The following is a 19,957-nucleotide window of genomic DNA, read 5'->3' as shown; positions in this document are numbered from 1 at the left end:
GGCATCTGTCACTCGATGGCGGCAAAGTTTAAATTTAGAAATATATAGAGTGAACCAACGAATACTAAACAACGATAACCATAAGTAGCCACTTAAATTCATACGTTAAACAGGATTCTGGAGTGTTATTGAAAAAATCAAAAAACCTTAAGTAAATAAATATATTTATAACATCTTAGCCCACATATACAATTGATTATTTGGTCAAAACATTTTAACGAGTTGAAAGATGCCTTCCAATCTTTTTATTTTAACATGCATTACATTTTTTGTTATTTTATTATTATGTTTATCTTCTATTAACAACATCCAGTTTATAACCGACATCTAAGAATGATTAAATAAGGCTGCATAACATAATAACATATAACAAAATTTCCAACATATATTTCACTGCACTTTTAATAAAGTCGTTTCTATATTGCATCCACTGTTATGAATTCTGAAGGGCACAATGTAAATTTTAGTATTTCAAGGTTCAAACTGTATGTGTCAGAAGTCATAACTCATTGGCAACTAAATTAAACGAATATAGTGTATAGATCCACAGTTAAATGGTAACAAGGTCGCTAGAATTCTGATTTATCTCTCACATTCCAATTTTATCGCTTATGAATGCTTAAATACCACATTGAAATATTTTTGGCAGAATCTGTGACTAACTTGTACACTGCATAGTCTTAGTATTAGCGCGTATTGCTGCATAATAATATTGACAAAGGTAGAAAAAGAATACAAATCAAACAACAAAGAACAATAAAACTGATGTTGAATGTTACGATAACTTTTAATATGTAATTATTTTTGTTCGCAAAATGCGTAGGCGACATAATTAAAACAAACATATTTATCAAGCTTTTGATAAATTGTTGATCAAGAGCAAAATTTCACTGTTTAATATGGTACAAGGGTGTTTGAACACAATGAGACATTTTTAAAGGGACCATTTTTAACGATAATTGTTAATTTAGTGCCAACAGGAGTAACATTAACACACCAATTTTTCGTCTGGTGTTACCAACTGCAGAAAATGCGCCAAAAAACTAACTGACTTTGAAAATGGTTCCTTTACTTTACATATAGCTGCAACACAGCGTAAATACCGTTACAAACAATTTCATACAACACAAATTAAATATTGCACGTGGTTTACATTGCTTTTCGTTTGGCTGTTTAATTGTTTCATTTATTTTGTATATATTATTATAAATAATGGCATTTTAACGCTAAGAAAAGAGCACGAATTACCACAGAGGCTGTGGTAGTTCGTGTTCTTGTTTTTAACAGATGAATTATAGATGTTCTCTGTTGTCGGTTGCAAGGTAAGTATTTGTCTGAGGTAAATAAGGCCTGAGAAAATATGACCTTAACCATGCTAACCGCCACCAGTAAATTTCGTCAACTGTCTGATAAATACTTTTTTTACAATACAACAATATCTTAACACATACATAAGCTCTGTCTTACAAATAACACAAAAACAATATTTCGAACAAAATTCAAGCCACTGTTGCGCCTCAACACTGGGATGTCTAGGTACTCTTGGTGTGGAATTTTGACCAAAGGTATGAGAGGTAAGACGTTACTCAAAAAATAATCAACAAATATCTGATATGGATAACTTCAACAACGAATATCTTCATGCAAGTCCTGTTGGAACAAGTGCATAGGATTGTCTGTTACGACCGGATATCACAAGATCAAACTAACTCTTCAGCTTAGATATTGCTAAATCTAGGTACACCGACTCTTTGGCAACGATAAACCTAAGACCTTACTCCTTAGGGGTGACCTTCTTGAGCACGATGGTGAAGGTGAAGGTGTGCGCGGGGGAGGATTGCGGCGTGGAGGACGGCGACGACGACGACACCGTCACCGTGGGCGGGTGCGGGAAATGGTGCGGGGAGGGGGAGGGCGACCGAGGGGGCGGCGGAGGGGGCGGTTGCGGTTGCGGCGCGACAGTGGCCGTATGTTAGTTGGAAGAATGCTTGCCGTCCGAAGAAGCCAGCTCGCTGGAGCCGCTGCTGCTCAGCGTCGTGTTGGAACCGTACGGGTCCAGAGAGCTCTGCACGGACATCGACCTACCCTGGGCTTGTCTTCTTACTCGATTGGGTGACAGCTTTCCGGGGTCGATACTTGCCGGGTCTGCCTGCAACACATAGTGCTTGACCATTTTGGGGGGGTTGCGACGACCAAAGCCAAAGCGAATGCCATGCAGCCGGCGGACGTCCTACCTGAAGCGGGCGATTTTCAGCAGCTGCGGCCACGGGGGCAAATTTTAAACAACCAAATAAGGGTTTTTGAAATAACAACACTCATTTTTAAATTTAAATGAGTTTGTGAAAGTACTAAAGAAATGGAATTTTTTTGACTTTAGTTTTCATGTTATTATTCTTTGACTGATTGTTTCAAGGGGCCAAAACTGGTTTAAACTGGCTCAGATACTCATACGGTGTCCCTCTTTTAGTCAAAGACAAAGCAGAATTACAAATAACATTGATAGAACAGAACTGAGGATTAACCCTTACAAAGTTTGAATTTGGTTAAGGTTCGCTGCGACGGTCGACGCTCTATCCCCACCTTCGCTTGACATGGGCTGGTGATCTTGAACTGACTGAAGTGATTGCCATCAAATATAGCTAAGAACCATCTCAAACTCAAATATGGAAAACAAGAATCAGCAATAAGAAGAGAATCAAATTAGGATAGATGGTATTAGGTAACTTATCAGAGATTATGTTTATGAAAATTTTAAGAAAACATAAGTCAAAATTTGAGCTCTTTGAACAGGAAAATGACGAAGATAATGTTAACCCACTGAAAACCTATCGAGTTGATAAGCAAATACAGGATATCACAATACAGAAACGGTTATTGCAAAAAAGAAAGATGCTAATGGAAAAAGAAAGTGATAAATGGAGATAGATGAGCGGAAGACTTAAGCTGTTTTTTTACACACCTATATATCAAAATGACAAAAATATTGCTTTCGATGTAGCAAAATTAGACAACACTGTTTTAATCGATGAATAGTAAACCACCAAAAAATTTAACTAAACGCCATTGAAAAAAAAAGACTTTGCATTTGGAGCTTAGGAATTCATCTAATTTCTGAAAGCTTTTATTTTTACTACTATTGGCGATAACATCAACATATTATGTTACACTGAACTTTTTTGCTCAGTTTTCTTTGATCATAAACATAAATTTATTTTCACCCCTTAGAAGTTTGTGATTGATTAAAAAAAGCATCATTAAAAGAGAATTATTTTATTTCCGAATAATCTGTAATTTTTGGGAACAAGTATGAAGAGTTACCTAAAATTATTTTTTGTTTTATGTCCTTTCTCTTGGTACCTTCATTATTTTTTATTTTTGCGTCTCTACATTCCTCTTATCTATTTTCCATTTCTCTCTTTTACTCATTAACAAAAGTTTCCAGATTAAATTAAACCATCTAGTGTAAATTATCTTAATCCATCGTACATTAACATTAAATTTCGCGTCATTTTTCCCCTGAATATGGCGCCGAATTTGTATTATTTTTATAACGGGCGTTCAATTGAAAAATCACTCAGTGTAGGTGTTGGAATATCATTTGACACACGGCATGTCTTTTCTTATAACGTAAAACATATAACAGGTTATGTTTCTGTCAAGTGGATGTTATAAGAACAGACATGCCGTTTTTGTTTGTGTTAGACAAAATTCCAACGCCTACTCTGAGTGATTTTTCAATTGAACACCCCTTATAATCCAAAGACTGCATCCACAACTCTTTTCTTTAATATACAGAGCATTAATAAATAACTTATATACATCAGAGGGCCGCGAAGACAACTTGACAAAAAAAAATTCGGTTTCGGAAAAATACAGTTTTTTAACTATAGAAATTAAGTATTCAATTTTTCCATATCCTTTGTAATTAAAAAAATATATAAACGTTAAAATTTGAAAACTAAGTGACAGATTAATTAATTTAGGAAAAATTCAGACGAAGCGTCACATTAGTAAATGGATTTCATACCCAACTTAGAGATGTTAGTGAATGAAAAACTGTTTGTTCTAATTGTTTTAAAACGGTTTTTTTTGTTTTATTCTTTTTGGAGTTTTAATTCCTTTCTTTTCGTATTATAGAACACGTATACGAAGCGCGCCGGAATAGGATGTCGAGTTCGACACCAACACCGACACCGACACCAGAGTTTAAACTTCATCCGTGCGTCCCTGGGTCGACGCACTCTATTTTTTATTACCTCCTTCAAATGTTTGATATGACTGATGTTAGTTTTAGTTAAAAAGAGCAGAAATTCTGAAATTTTAGACTAGTACACAAATAATCAAATAAATTTATTTTTGATAAATATCTTTAATGAATAAGCATAAAATAAAAATGTTAAACTGTACCATAAAACATATCAACAAAATTATTTATTCTAACCTGTATTCAAAATTTTGATATTATAATGTTGATAGCATGTTATTGAAGTCTTCGTTGTCTTTCAAACCATTCAAATTTAAACCCAAAAAAGGCGCTACTATATTAAATAGTAAATACCTGTTAGTTTACGGAAAAGAGTATATTTTAACTGCTTATGTTATTAAAACTGCTAAATACTTATAATAACAACAGAAAACACCAAAATAGCACGTTTTAAAACAATAAAAAAAACTCATTTCAGAAAAAAGGGTTTTTTAACATCTCGAAACCCACTAGATATAAATCATTTATTAGCACATTGTGTTTTATCTTTTATCACAAAAAAATGAAGATGAACAGACCAAAATAACCGCGGGCATAGAAACGTTGCAACATTTTTTACGTAGTCAGGTTTAGAGATGTAAGAAAACGGTTTAAAAAAAATCGGTTTGTTTTTATATTTTACAACACGTTTTTTTTTTGTTCTTTATAGATTTACAATGTTTTAATTGACCATCCATAAAGACAAACCCTTATTTTGAAAATTATACCAGTTTTAATAAGAATAGTTAAAGTTGTCGTTAGAAAAAGCCAAGATATTTTAATTTTATAATGGCGTCATCTGTTAACGGCCTATAAAACCCACCCGTGACATATTTCATAACCTAACTTTAAGGTGGGAGGAAAATCATATCATCATAGGCGCATGTACATATTACGTATTACAAATAGAGGATAATGTATTCATTAGTTGTAAGTTATCGGAAAAAAACAAATTTTCATAAAAACTTACGGAAATAAAATAAAAAAAAAAGGACAGGCACTTGAACTTGATAATCTTTAATAACTCTATGGCGACACAGATAGTAGTAAGCGAAGAAAGATAAGTGGCCTCGTGGTTTAGTAGTCAGGATACCTAACCGGCATTTGCCCGGCAAGCGGGGGGTGTCGGGTTCGATTCCCACTGAAGTGGCAACATTTTTCTTCGGTTACCTTATACCTCTTTACACGCTTTACTAGTTATTACTTTACTCTTTCTTTATCGACTTATATGACAATGTATAGGTAGTTCTAATTTTTCTATAATCCAAGAACGGACGCACCAACGAACCTGTCAATAGGAACTATTTATATCAAAAAATTTTGTTGTTGTCTAAATTAAATAATGTGAATATAAAATTTTTTACAAATTCTGAAAATGTTGCACCGTATCATCGAAAAAAAAATTCTCTATGAGATTTATTTTTAACATAATAATGTTGGCATTACTATTTAAGACTTTATTTGACAGTTATTTGACCGACGCAACGAGTAATGCTTTGGTGTTGCCAACATACACGATCTCTTTTTCGATCATGTGGCATATAACAAACCGAGAGATAAGTAAAAAAACACGATCAAAGGCAGCCGTGGAATTTTGGAGATTTGTCTGTTTCCAGTAAAAATATTTTTTGTTGAACCGAAAGCATTTTAAACTTAAACCTTCAAATTGACCTTAATCTTACAAACGAAAATTTCATCAAAGACAAATCTTCAAAAATTAAGAACTGCCTTTGTGTTTTTATTGCTCACTCGGGAGTAAATAAATAATATTCCTATTTTTTTAAATCTTTAGTTAAGTTAGGTTAGACTAATAATGATTGAAGCAAATTTTTGGGTTGGCAGTTCTGAATTATTGGCTAGTACGTCAGTTCACAATAGTCAATTTTGACATAGGCATGTCTAACAAATATGTTGATTGGTTGAGACGAGGGCAGCTGTCATTAATATCATTTTGACAATCAAGTATGCCATCATAAAATTTTGAATAGGTTACCAACCTGACAGAATCTCATGAACTTTAATAATTTAAAAATCAACTGAAAATAGTGAAAAGAGTTTGTAAAATTTTTGTGTTTTAAATTTCATACTTTAGGCGTTCTTTTTAAATTCAGTATACCTACACATTTAAAAACAATACGGATTTTGTAGGAATAACTTCATGGACTCTTTCAGGAATAAACTTCAAAAAGATTGCCTAACTTTTCCTTTTTTCTGTATCTTAATAAATACTGGATCGATTTAGAATGTAGAGATAAATAAGTATACAGAAAGGATGTAATTTTTTCAAATTTAACGGGACATAACTCCAACAAGGGACAATAATACGTATTGGGGTTTGAAGAATTCGATTTTTGAAGCTTTCTAATTCTATGAAAAAATTTTCAGATCTCATACTTGATCTGTTTAGTATGGACTGACCAATATCTAGGAAGATGTCATTTTTGAGTTAGAGCAGCCTTTTTCAAATTTAATTAGATATAATTCCAAAAAGGCACAAGAATCCGCATTGTGGTTTAAAGCACTGGATTCCTTGAAGCTTTCTAGTTTTATGAACAAATTTTCAGGACGGGTACCTGATCCGATCAGTATGGAGTAATCAATATGTAGGAAGGTGTCATTTTTGACTTAAAAACATCATCTTTTCTAGTTCTATGGATAAATTTTTAAATCGGATACTCAGTTAGTTTAGTATGGCGAGGTAGAATTCTTGCATGCCCTTATAATGGTATTAATTTCCAGATATATTAAAACCTAGCAGGTAAACATAATAGTTCCTTTTAAAAGTTTATGTTAACCCTGATTAACAATTGTTTATCAGCGGTAAGCACTCTTAGCTTTGAAGGAATCTGCAACAAATATGACTTTGTGATAGTAAAAAAGAAAAAAGCTCTATAGACAATAAACAGAAAATGATCTAATACTTTTGATCCAGTACCATAAAGTAATACTGTAGCAGCACGGATTTCTTGTAGGTAAAACCCAAAGGCATAACAAAATAGATACAGTATTAGAAAGTCACACATTTTGATCAAAACCTTCTCCCGGCGCATCCACCAGATTTCCACTGAATAAGAAATTAGTTTGAAACTGTAACTCAGCTGCTGAAAACTTGTCCTCGCTTCAGATAGAACGCCGCCCACACAACCTAGGTTAATTCAGGGGGTGTGAATACGTACTGTGCAAATTGGCAAATGGTGCAAATAATTAGATCCCACCAACGCAACAAGTGAAACGAAATAAGTAAATAATCCGATAAAGCTGCATATGCCGCATAAAAACCTAAATTTTGGGTACTGCACCTGATATGCTAGCGCATTCATAATTATGTTGTAGGGCACCAAGCCTAAGGGGTGTATTTCCCGCATAAGAACATTTGCTGGTATCTTATGGAACTGAATGTACTCTAAGAAGTTACCTATAACGTCCTTCAAACTAGTACTGGGGTTGTTATCACAATATTTTTTACCTACAAATACGCAGCGTTGGTATTTACGTGTGCAGAATCGCTGGAAACAACTTACCCCACATAAGTGCCGCTTGAAATTTCGTAAATTCGTCAGCGTGGAGTTCATCTCTAGCCAAAATCAGTCTGACAACATGCTGGGGTAGAAGTGTAAAAGAACCCAAATTGAGAACCTCGTTGCCGTGTTCGTCAACAAATTCTAAAACCTTTCGCCAAAATTAAAGGCATTATTTACGAATTTCGGGATCAGTTGCTTATTTTTGGAAAGTGTATGTGTCAAGTGTCGAAAACTTACTTTTTGAACGAGTGTTTTGGTGCATTTATACTGAATGTAGCGTTCAGCTGAGGCCAAAAGAGCACATACTGTGTCGACGTTTATGCAACACTGAACGAAACCAGCGCAAGCTCTTCTGAGTTCGTCTAACCCGTAATAATCTGCTGCATTCATCACACCTACCACAAGAAAATAAATAAACAAATTGTCACCAAACAGTCATTCCGTTAAATAGTAACAATAGTATCCTTTGGCTTTTCTAAATTTGTATGCAACCAACAAAACGTCCACGAAGTGACGTCATAGCCAATGCAGTGACACCATTTTTCAAACTAACCAATACACATCGGGTTTTGTATAAATGTTAGTTTTTTTCTGCTAAAATAGTAATAGTGTCACTTTCACGTTCATTTTAAAGTTCTTTAAAATTAAAACAGAGCGTCTGATGTGGAAATGTGTGGTTCTAAAAATGAATTAAAGCCACTCTAAATTTAAATGACCTTTAGGTTGATTGTGAAATTCAGGGTTAAACAAAATGTAGTGAGTTTTACGCCGTATTGGACACGACACTAGGTTTAAAATTAAACTTAGATCGTATACCACTTATGTCATAGGAGCAGAAATACAAGCCTTAAAAGAATCATAGTTTTAAATTTAGAACGAAAAGCCAAATTTAATTTTCAGTTCTTGATATGTAGTTACTATTTTTACTATGACTGAGAAACTCACCCAGTAATGTACGTGGTTGAAGAGTGACACACCCTGTATGAATATACTCAATCAACTGTCTGAAAACGTCCGGTTCGAATTCTTCAATGATCAAAGTTTGATGTTGTTGTGATGGCGGCTAAACAGAGAAATACACGTCTTAATCTTGTACAAGCAGTGACTTGGTGGTGGCAAAACATGCACAATATGATGATAACTGCACTGTTCACTGTAGTAATACCAAACTGGACTGTACACAAAAAGAAATGTGATGAAAGAGGTAACTGCGTGATGAGAACGACAGAAAAGTGTGTACCACCAACATTATCGTCATCCTACTTCAACACCTGTATCGATACAATATAACAACTGTATGTATGTTCAAATCCGTGTAAATGGTTGCTTCTAAATCGAGTTAAACATGCACGTATCTTCTACTTTACTGCTAAACTCTCTGATTCGTCTAAATTTTACTCTATTCATGCCAAAATTTCTAGTCACTAAATGTGCCTACGACATTATTAAGCAAATTGGATGGGTGCTCTTTGACTCAAAGAAAATCAGGCAGTCAGGCAACAATCGGAGAGATTTGGAAGAGGAAGTGTTGTTGGATTACCTCTTGGATAGGGGCCAGCTGCTGGGTGAACCCTCTCTATATACAAACCACGAGTTAAATATTGCAAATTTTGTAAGCATTTTTGATACGACTAAATAGCACTTATTTCTAGCTTTATACAGCTTAGTTAAAGTGAGTGAGTTAAGTCAAAGGTGAGTACCTGTTGGGACGCGTTCTGCAGGTTTAGAAGCGGTTCGGAGGATCTCTTGAGGAAGAGGCGGAGTTTGTTTTCGCGTGGTGGGGGCTCCTTCTTGCGCTGGGGGCTGGGGGCCTGCGAACAGTTTTCTGTTAAAAAACAAAAACGGTTGATTTGTAATTGTTACTGTTTTTTAAAATCTACTGCAACAATAAAATTTACATCATTCATTAATTACGTCACCAGGAAATTGCTGCATAAAAATTGTGAACGCAAATATTTGAGGAAATTGTGGTTTATTTTTATCAGCTGATTTGCGTTGTACTACATTTGATAGAGTATTTATTAAGAAAAAACTAGTTTATTCATGTTTCTCATATATGTCAGCTGTTTGACCTTGAATTATGTTTACAAGTCAAGAAGAAAATATTTCTAACATATACAGTCTCAAATAAGTTCATTTTTTGCTGTGTTAGTTTCCGTTTCTAAACTAACTAAATCGTCTCAGATTTTGAAAAGGAGACGATTTCCGTTAGTTTCCATTATACGGTTGGGTGTTTTAGAATACAAAGAACTGAGGGACAGATTAAGCTCCCTGGTCGTGGTCATGAAGTGTGGAAATGGTTTCTGCGTTATTTACATTTCACCATAAAGGCGATATGATTCATGGGATGACAATTTAATCGTTTCCTGAAAACATGAAACATTTTATAACAATTTTCACATAACCAGAGAAAATCCGAGTTTATTAATCATGACAAACAGTCATCTATTCTATATATATTTGTGTCTAACAACCCCACAAAATTAATCAAATTTCATTTTCTTTTAACACAAATCCTTACTCTGATGCTGGTTATCTGTACGTGCTTAATAGTCTAATTCTACGATAGTGTTATTTACACGATTCGATATCATGCTCATTTGCTTGTACTTAAATAGTCCAGAGATATCTTTATTTTAAGTGATGAAAGTTATTATAAGGGGCAAGAGAAGTTCTGTCTAAATTAGCTGGACCATTTTACCAATAATCTTATTTGACACGTCATCTACTTTTCCGCTGCAACAAATAAATCAATGTTAGCCAATATTTGTACAATCTTTAAACCAATATTAAAGCCTTATCAAACTTGGAATGAAATCGATTATCTATGTTGTAAAAAAATTATACTCGTATATGCAATTTAATTCAACAAAGTTTATTGACACTATTGTTGAAATATCGCGCTACAAATTTCAAGTGGATTCTTCTTGACAAAAGTTTGAGATGACGTCATCAGTGCTTTGAAATGCATGGATAGACAAACTATGATTAACTGGTTAACGTCTTACCATGGGCGTGATATATATAATAATAATAAACAAATTCAAGATAGATTCGTAAACCACAATATATTGTTGCATAAAATTTATATAATGTTAATTATGAAATATAAAGAGCGGAAGTCATCAAATTGCTGGTGAGGCTGATTAGCCAAATTTTGGTTAGCATTTTATCATATACAATCTACATGATATTCTTAATATACGTACAAAATTTGACGACAACCCCTCCGGTAGTTTCGAAGATTATCTGTCAAATGCTCACTAAAAAAGAAGTCCGGTCAGTTCCGCGCTCCCCTATGTAAAACATTTCAGAACCAGATCAAAGCGGTATTCATAAATTGATTCAATTCATAGCGTGACAGAAAAATATAAAAACAGGGAATGTTTGCCCTGCTGAATTAATTACACCAAAGCGCTCTTGTGAATTATGAGTTATATTGAGCTATTATTGTGTAGCGCCCCTAAAGTACAGCCCAACAAATCCCAGTTCTTCGAAAAATTATAAAATTAGATTTTAGGAAATTTTATTTTTTTCATCGTAACCCCTGTAAATTAAATATCAACACTAATCAGGGTGAAAGGGGAAAAATCCGCATAAGGTAATCGAACCTATGACCTTCGCGTTACGAGCAGGACACGCCACCAGACGATTTTAATTTAAAGCGGATTCATAAAGCACAAGTATAGGAGTTATTTTATTTAAATGATATTTATTATATGAAAATTTTGAGATGATATTCCTAATATACAGTCATTAAGCGGGATTTTTGAAAATCTGATGCGATGTTACTACGTTATTCTAATTTTCTTGAAATTTTTTGATTTTTTTAAAGTTTGTCTAACAATCTTTGTGGAAGATTAAATAAAGGTACACGCTTTATTGTGGTATAAACTAAATGAAATTTTAATATATAGATGTTTAAAAAAAAAATTAGAATTTGAAAATTTTTAAATATCGATATTTCAGCTTTAAATATAGAAAATACTCAGCTAAAAATAAATAGAAAAAAAATAGAATAAGATGCAATAATAAAATATAGGGTGTTCTATTCGAAAAAACCGAATTATCGATATTTGAAAATTATAATCATTAAAACATTTTTCTGAACACTCTGTATACAGAAATTTAATCTCATTTATAGCACAACAAAGCGCGCACTTTTCTTTATCTCTCTACAAAATGTTGTAACACAGATTTTAAAAATAATTCTACAGTGATTTTTTGTGAAATGCTAAAAAGATTCAAGAAAATTGGAATAACGTGGCAACGTCGCATGTTAATTTAATTGTGGTTGTAAAGCCTATGAAGAAGTCAGTTAAAATATGTAAAAATACACAGTCTTTTCTTTAAAAAAACCAAGTTGTGTATTGCGCCTTGAAAACAGAACACTATATGGTTAAAAATATTTTTTGAGTATAGTCCTCAAAGAACCGTTCAATTTTGGTATTTGACTTTTTTTTTATTTCTAATAATTAATAAGATATCGAAAAACGCGCGCTTAGTGATTCACCCTGTACATATAAAATTTGACAACAATGGGTCCAGTAGTTTCGGAGATTATCTATATCTGTATGTCTAATAAAAATCTACAGACATATGACAGACATTACAGAGAAATTGAAAAACTTTCAAAATCGAAAAATCGAAAATTAGAAAAAATAAAAATCGGGAAATTGAAACATGAAATATCGTTAAATGGGAAATTTGAAAATCGAAAAATGTGAAATATAAAAATCGAAAAATTCAAGAAAAGAAAAATTGAAAAAATAAAAAATCGAAAAATCCCAAAGGATTAAAATGTCGAAAAATTGGGAAAATGAAAAATTGAAAAATGAAAATACTGGAAATTCAGAAAAACGAAAATTTGAAAAGCTGAAGGCTCGAAAAATTGAAAAATTAAAACACCAAAAATTTAAAAAAGGAAAAATTGAAAAATTAAACAAAAAAATTAGAAATTGAAAAATTTAAAAACCGAGAAGTCGAAAACTCGAAATTTCAAAAAATGGGAAAATTGAAATATCGAAAATTTTAATATTATTCGATAAATTAAAAATTTGGAAAATCGAAAATTTGAAAAGCCGAAAAGTCGAAAAATTGGAGAATTGGAACAACAAGAAACCGGAAAAAGAAAAAATCGAGAAATCGAAAAGTCGAGAAGTCGAAAAATCGAAAAATCGAGAAATCATAAAATCTAAAAATTGAAAAATGAAAACGATGCCGTCACAACGTTCATTACAACCCAGAATTTGACGGAATTTAACGTTGATGAAAATTTTTTTAAATCCAAACGATGTTTATAGGTGACGTCATTAATTTCTTTAGGGGGACGATAAATATGTTTTACTACAAAGTCCAGTATACAGTATATATATGTGTACATTGATAACTGAAAAATTTTAAAAGCAGAAAATCGAAATATGAGAAAATACTAAAATCGTAAAATTGAAAATCGAAAAATGTGAAATTTTAAAAATCAAAAAACGAGAAATCGAGAACTGGATAAATCCAAAATTGAAAAATTGAAGAATAGAAAACTGAAAAATTGAAAAATTGAAAAATCAATAAATCTCAAAAAACTGGAAAATCAAGACCTCGAACATTGCCGAAATGGAAAAATTGGAAAGCTGAAAGCCGAAAAAATGAAAAATTGAAAAATCGAAAAATTTAAAAAGAAAAAATTGAAAAATTGAACAATCAAAAAATTTAAAAACCGAGAAATCGAAAGACCGAGTAATCGAAATATCAAAAAATAAAAAATTGAAATATCGAAAAAATTACGTCACAAGCTTTTCGGTGGGTATAAATGTAAAATTTTGAAATGTAAGTTCAACGGCACTTTGCACTCAGAATTTCACGGAATTTAACGTTGTTGGATTTTTTTTTTTAATTCCAAATAACAATTTGTAAACACTAAAACTATGTTACTACAGTACAAGTTAGAACAATATTTAGAGGTGACGTCATCAATTTCTTTTTGGGGACGAATAAATATTTTACTAAGAAGTCCAGTATACGGTATAAATACATATAATATATCGAAAACCTGAAAAACAGAAAAACTGAAATATCTAAAAATTTAAAAATCGAAAAATTGTAAAACCGAAAAATCGAAAGCCGATAAGATGAAAAATCGAAAGATCGAAAAATAAAGAAATCGAAAAATAGAGACATCTATAAACCGAAGAATCTTGAAGGAAAGTTCGAAAATTTGAAAAACTGAAAAATCCAGAAATTGAAAAAAAAATCCCAAAATAAAATATTGAACTTGTGGGCAATAGAAAACCTGAAAAATCCAGAAATTGAAAATTTTTAAAAATCGAAAAATTAAGATGTCGAGAAATCGAAAATTCAAAAAAACTAAAAATTAGAAATTAAAAAAAAAATTTAAATCGGCAAATCCAAACATGAAAAATCGTAAAATCGGAAAACTAAAAACCGAAAAATATGAAATTTAAAAAATCGGAAAAACAAGAAATCAAAAACGAGAAATCGAGAACTGGATAAAATCGAAAAATTGAAGAACAGAAAAATTGAAAAAGCAAGAAATCTAAAATGTCAAAAAATTGGGAAACCCAAAAATTGAAAAATCAAAACATCGAAAATTCGGAAAATCGAAAAATTGAAAAGCTGAAGTCAAAAAATTGGAAAATTAAAAAACCGAAAATTTTAGAAAAAGCAGAATTGAAAAATTGAACAATCATAAAATTTACGAACACAAAAATTTAAAAATCGAGAAGTAGAAAAATCGAAGGATAGAGAAATCGAAAATTCAAAGAAACAAAAAAAAATAATAAAATCGGGAAATCGAAACATGAAAAATCGTAAAATCAGAAAACTAAAAACCGAAAAACATGAAATTTAAAATATCGTATAAACAAGAAATCAAAAAACCAGAAATCGAGAACTGGATAAAATCGAAAAATTGAAGAACAGAAAAATTGAAAAAGCAAGAAATCTAAAATGTCAAAAAATTGGGAAACCGAAAAATTGAAAAATCAAAACATCGAAAATTCGGAAAATCGGAAAAATTAAAAAGCTGAAAAGTCAAAAAATTGAAAAATTGGAAAATCGAAAAAATTAAATAAAGAAAAATTGAAAAATAAAAAAAATCAAGAAAATTACAAACACAATAATTTAAAAATCGAGAAGTGGAAAAATCGAAAGATCGAGAAATCGAAAAAGATGACGTCACAAGTTTTTCGGTGGATATGAATATAAAATTTTGATGTGTGACTTCAATGTAACGTTCATTTCAACGGCACTTTGTATTCAGAATTTTATGGAATTTAACGTTGCTGATTTTTTTTTTTTTATTTCAAACAGTTTGTAAACACTAAAACCATGTTACTACAATACAAGTTAGAACGATAGAACGAAAAATTGATAAACTGAAAAATCCAGAAACTGAAAAAATACCCAAAATAAAATGTTCAACTATTTAGAAATTAAAAACTTGAAAAATGGAAACATTGAAAAATTTCAAAAATCCAAAAACCAAGATGTCGAGAAATTAGTAATTTAAAAATTGAAAATTGAAAAATGCGCAATTTAAAACATCGAAAAAATGAAAAATCAAAACAACGATAAAACGAGAACTGGATAAATGTACAATCTAAAACATCGAAAAATTGAAAAATAGAAAAACTGAAAAAGCAAGAAATCGAAAAATCCCAAAAATTAAAATGTCGAAAATCGGGAAATTGAAAAATTGAAAAATCAAACGAAAATTTAGAAAATCGAAAAATTGAAAAGCTGAGAAGTCCAAAAATTGAAAAATTGAACAATTGAAGTACCGAGAAATCGAAACATCAAAAAATCGGGATATCCAAAAGACGAACAATCGAGAAGTCGAATAGTGGAAAAATCGAAAAGTCCAAAAATCGAAAAGCGGAAAAATTAAAAACTGAAAAATTTTTAAATTTGAAAGAAATGAAATATCGAAAGATTTAAAAAAGGAAAAATTGAAAAATCAAAATATTTAAAAACCGGAAAGTCGAAGAATTGAAAGAACGAGAAATCGAAACATCAAGAAAATGTAAAAATTAAAATATCGAAATACTTATCTAACATTTAAAACATCGAAAAGTTAAAATATCGAAAAATTTAATATTTCATAAAGCGAAAAATTGAGAAATCGAGAAATTGAAAAATCGAAAAATCTAAAATTCAAAAATTCGAAATTTGAAAAATCGAAAAAGTAAAAGATCGAGAAATCCAGGAATCGAAAAATCGACACGAAAACTGAAATACCTAAAAATGTTGTTAAACCGGTAAACCGAAAAAAAAATTGAAAAATTCTAAAACCGAAACATCGAAATATCGAGAAATCAAAATAGAAAAATTGAAAAGTTGAAAAGTCCAAAAATCGATAAATTAAAAATTTCAGAAAATCTAAAAAACCAAAACAAAAGAAACATTTAAAAATCGATAAATCAAAGGTTTAAAAAAATTGAAAAACTGTAAAATCAAAAACAAGAAAAATCGAAAAATTGAAAAACTTCAAAATCGAAAAATGGAAGAATTGAAAAACTGGAAAATAGAAACATCGAAAAGACGAGAAGCCGGGAATTGAGTTGATCAAAAAATCTAAAAATCTTAAAGTCAAAAAATCGATTATTCGAGTAATCAAGAAGTCGAAAAATGGAAAAATCAAAACATCGAAAATTCGGAAAATCGAAAAATTGAAAAGCTGGAAAGTCAAAAAATTGAAAAATTGGAACATCGAAAAATTTAGAAAAAGAAAAATTGAAAAATTGAACAATAAAAAAATTTACAAACACAAACATTTAAAAACCGAGAAGTGGAAAGATACAGAAATCGAAATATCGTAAAATTGAAAAATTGAAAAATCGAAAAAGATGACGCCACAAGCTTTTCGGTGGATATAAATATAAAATTTTGACGTGTGACTTCAATGTAACATTCATTTCAACAAAACTGAAAAATCCAAAAACTGGAAAATCGAAAACCGAAAAGGAGAAAAATCCAAAGATGGAATCATTAAAAAAGCGAAAAATCTAAAATTTAAATAACCGAAAAATCAAGAAATCGAGAAATAGAGAAATCTACCAATCGAAGAACCTTGAAGAAAATTTCTAAAAATTGAAAAACTAAAAAAAAAACAAATTGAAAAAAATTCCAAAAATAAAATGTTGAACTTATGGAAAATCGAGAAATTTAAAAATTTTAAAAATCGAAAAATCAAGAGGTCAAGAAATCGAAAATTCACAAAACGAAAAAATAGAATACTAAAAAATTTTAAAATCGGGAAATCGAAGCATGAAAAAATGGTTAAAACGGAACTTTGAAAATCGAAAAATGAGAATTTAAAAAAATCGAAAAAACGGAAAATCAAAAAACGAGAAATCGAGAACTGGATAAATGTACAATTTAAAAAATCGAAAAATTGAAAAATCGAAAAAGATGACGTCATAAGCTTTTCGGTGGGTATGAATATAAAATTTTGAACTATAACTACAATCTAACGTTCATTACAACGGCGCTTTATACTCAGAATTTCACGGAATTTAACGTTGTTGATAAAAATCAAATAAAAAACAATTTATTTCATAAGTTTTGATATGCCCTTATTAACTTTTCCATTGCCATAAGTAAATAATATATTTGTCAATGTTGTAAGATCATTAATTCAGTCTCAGAACCTTATCAAAATTTGAAAGAAATCTGTTATCTAGGTTCATAATTGTAGACATACCGCGCTATTAATTTCAAGTGAAATTTACTTAACAAAAGTGTGAAATGACGTCATCAGTGTTTTGAAGGGTTAGCTAGCTTAGGGCATGATAATTTCGAAAAAATATTAAATTAAATAGTCGTAATTTTTTTTTATTTAGCCGAAAGTAAACATTTTAAATACATTAGGCAAAACTTTTCAAGTAGGTCAAGCGGTATTCAGGAAATTGATTCAATTCGTAGCGTGATAGAAAAGTATAAAAACATTAGTATATTTATCTTGCTGAATTAATTACAGCTTTCAAATAATTAAAATTAAAATAATTATTTTGTAACTAGATATATACAAAATGTTTGATTTAAAAAATCAGTGTTGTTAGGTATAGAACAGGGTGATATTCCAGCGGTACAAAAACGTCGATTACCTGGTACAGCATCTTGTGGAACACCCTGGACCTGGCGGCAAGCACAGCCTTGACGGCACACACTGGTTCCCTGGTGTCTCCCACAAGAAATGTGACGTCACACAGCTCCGGCATGGAAGCAAGAAACTTCATGTCCTCGGCCAGGCCGGTCTTGTTCTCGAAGGTGCTTAGGTCCGGTTCGGCTTCCGCCATCACGATGTAACTCGCGGGTAAAAGCAAGCTTTCCGGCATCTGCAAAAGCCAGCACTTCCAGCACGACTGCCACACTCGCGGCCCCAGCCCATGGGAAACCCGGAAGTTGCCTCACTCACTTGTGGAAGCAACTTCCCATCTGACGCACCGAGGTGCGATAAACAGCCAAATCGACCATCGGCTATAAATAACCGACGTGAAAATGAGCGAAAAGCGCTCGTAATTTATTTGCACGGCATTTAAATATTGACAGAGCGGGCCTCCTCGAGCTCGCGGCAATCAACAAGTCCAAGAGTCTTTGCTTCCACATAAACAAGAAAATCAATAGCTTACCTGTTGAATAGATTTTAGAAAATCCTCGAGGAAAACGAAACGAACACAAATTTACAGCTAAGCGAGGTGTTTGTGCTTAGATTTGGTGCGAGTGGCCACCAAACTGTGCGGATTCGATGACGTTTTTTTCAAAACACATCTTCGTTGAGATTGAGCGGCATTTTGCCGTGCTTGGTCGACAGCGAATATGGGAAAACGGGGAAAAGAAGCGCATGTGCTGGAGTAACGATCTGTGTGTGGCAAACGATTATTCCATTAGGCTGGATAATCATTTGAGCACTGGACGGAATGATTAATTTGCATATGGTGGCATATTGTTTTTAATTGAAATGTACTATTTTTGAAATAAAGCAAAAGCCGACGGTTTGAATTATTTAGAAACAGTTATTTATAATCAACACGGACAAAAATACATTTTTTCGTACATATTTTACGAAAATTATAACAAATTAAAAACTTTATCAACTGATACAATTCGCACCATTTTCGTTTTTTTTTAATTACTTTATTAATTAAAATTGGTGTATCAATGGAAAAAATTGTATCGATTACTATGACTTAGCTTTGCGTGAGTCTTTCCATTTGGTCCCTATTTAAAATTTTATTTAACCGTTAAAAGTGATTTGGACAAACTGAAAGTAATTTTTGATGACACAATTAAGTAACCACATTCGTGTCAGTTGAAGGTATATATTATGTTTTCAATTATTCAATAAAAGTCAGTCTTTCACATTTTTATTTTTTACACATAAATTATTCTAGATTGTGGCCTCCAGTTTAAAATAAAGTATTTATGTGATCGATTTAACAGAAATTACTTTGATTCTATTTGTAATTTTTCCCCACCTATTATTTTGGTATTTGAGAAAATTTTGTACATTTTTACTTCCCGAGCGTAAGCAAAGGAAGTATTGTAATCGAGTCCGTCGGCCGACTCTCTACTTTTACGTTTTCTCGATCTTTCATGACCCCTAGAAGACGAAGAAATAGGTCTCCCATTTCCGTCTGTCTGTCCGTCTGTCCGTCTGTCCGTCCGTCTGTCCGTCCGTCTGTCCGTCCGTCTGTCCGTCTGTCCGTCTGCCCCCGGATTTTTATTAGACAGATAATCTCCGAAAGTACTCGACCGATTGTTGTGAAATTTTGTACTTATATTAAGAATATCATGTAGATGGTAAAACGCTAACCAAAATTTGTCTAATCATCCCCACCACTAATGCGATGACGTCACTTCAAAATTGTACATAGTAAATGGGTTTTCAATTGTATAAAATAACATAGTCCTACACATGTAGTTTACAACTCTGAATCGACTTTTCACCCGAAACGTCCAGATTTTTGGAAAAAAAATCAAAATTATAAAACAACATTTTGAAATTTAATTTTTAATCTGCTAACCAGAATGCTTTGAAATGTTGCAGATGTTTTAAGGCTATAAAGAGCATCATAAACCTTTAGTCAAAAAATATTTGCTTATCCCCTCCAAAAACTTGATGACGTCAGCTCAAAAGTTTGTGGAATAAATCATATCTAAAATGTACAAAATATGA

The 19,957-nt window shown here is 31.8% G+C and overlaps 1 protein-coding gene across 4 annotated transcripts; it reads right to left on the bottom strand.

Annotated features, from left to right (window-relative positions):
* Positions 1-147: 147 nt before the first annotated feature.
* LOC135133220 (serine-enriched protein) lies at positions 148-18,605 on the bottom strand. 4 transcript variants are annotated; one of them, XM_064061541.1, is made up of 9 exons: positions 18,411-18,605; positions 17,886-18,116; positions 9,465-9,575; positions 9,305-9,340; positions 8,710-8,827; positions 8,002-8,159; positions 7,765-7,912; positions 7,543-7,709; positions 148-2,149 (listed from the first exon to the last, which is right to left on the bottom strand). In XM_064061541.1, exons 2-9 carry the CDS (start codon positions 18,114-18,116, stop codon positions 1,973-1,975), a joined length of 1,146 nt encoding a protein of 381 aa, XP_063917611.1. In that variant the 5' UTR covers positions 18,411-18,605; the 3' UTR covers positions 148-1,972. The 4 variants fall into 4 exon arrangements, with proteins under 4 accessions (XP_063917611.1, XP_063917612.1, XP_063917614.1 ...); XM_064061544.1 differs by having other exon boundaries at positions 2,000-2,145; XM_064061542.1 differs by lacking the exon at positions 9,305-9,340.
* Between the last annotated feature and the right edge of the window lie 1,352 nt (positions 18,606-19,957).

This window comes from Zophobas morio, unplaced genomic scaffold (assembly GCF_036711695.1).
Source record: "Zophobas morio isolate AGI-343-1 ecotype UQ-CSIRO unplaced genomic scaffold, CSIRO_AGI_Zmor_V1 ptg000021l, whole genome shotgun sequence".
Lineage (NCBI taxonomy): Eukaryota > Metazoa > Arthropoda > Insecta > Coleoptera > Tenebrionidae > Zophobas > Zophobas morio.
Note: the sequence above shows the minus strand (reverse complement) of the source record. Positions and strands in the feature narration are given on the sequence as shown.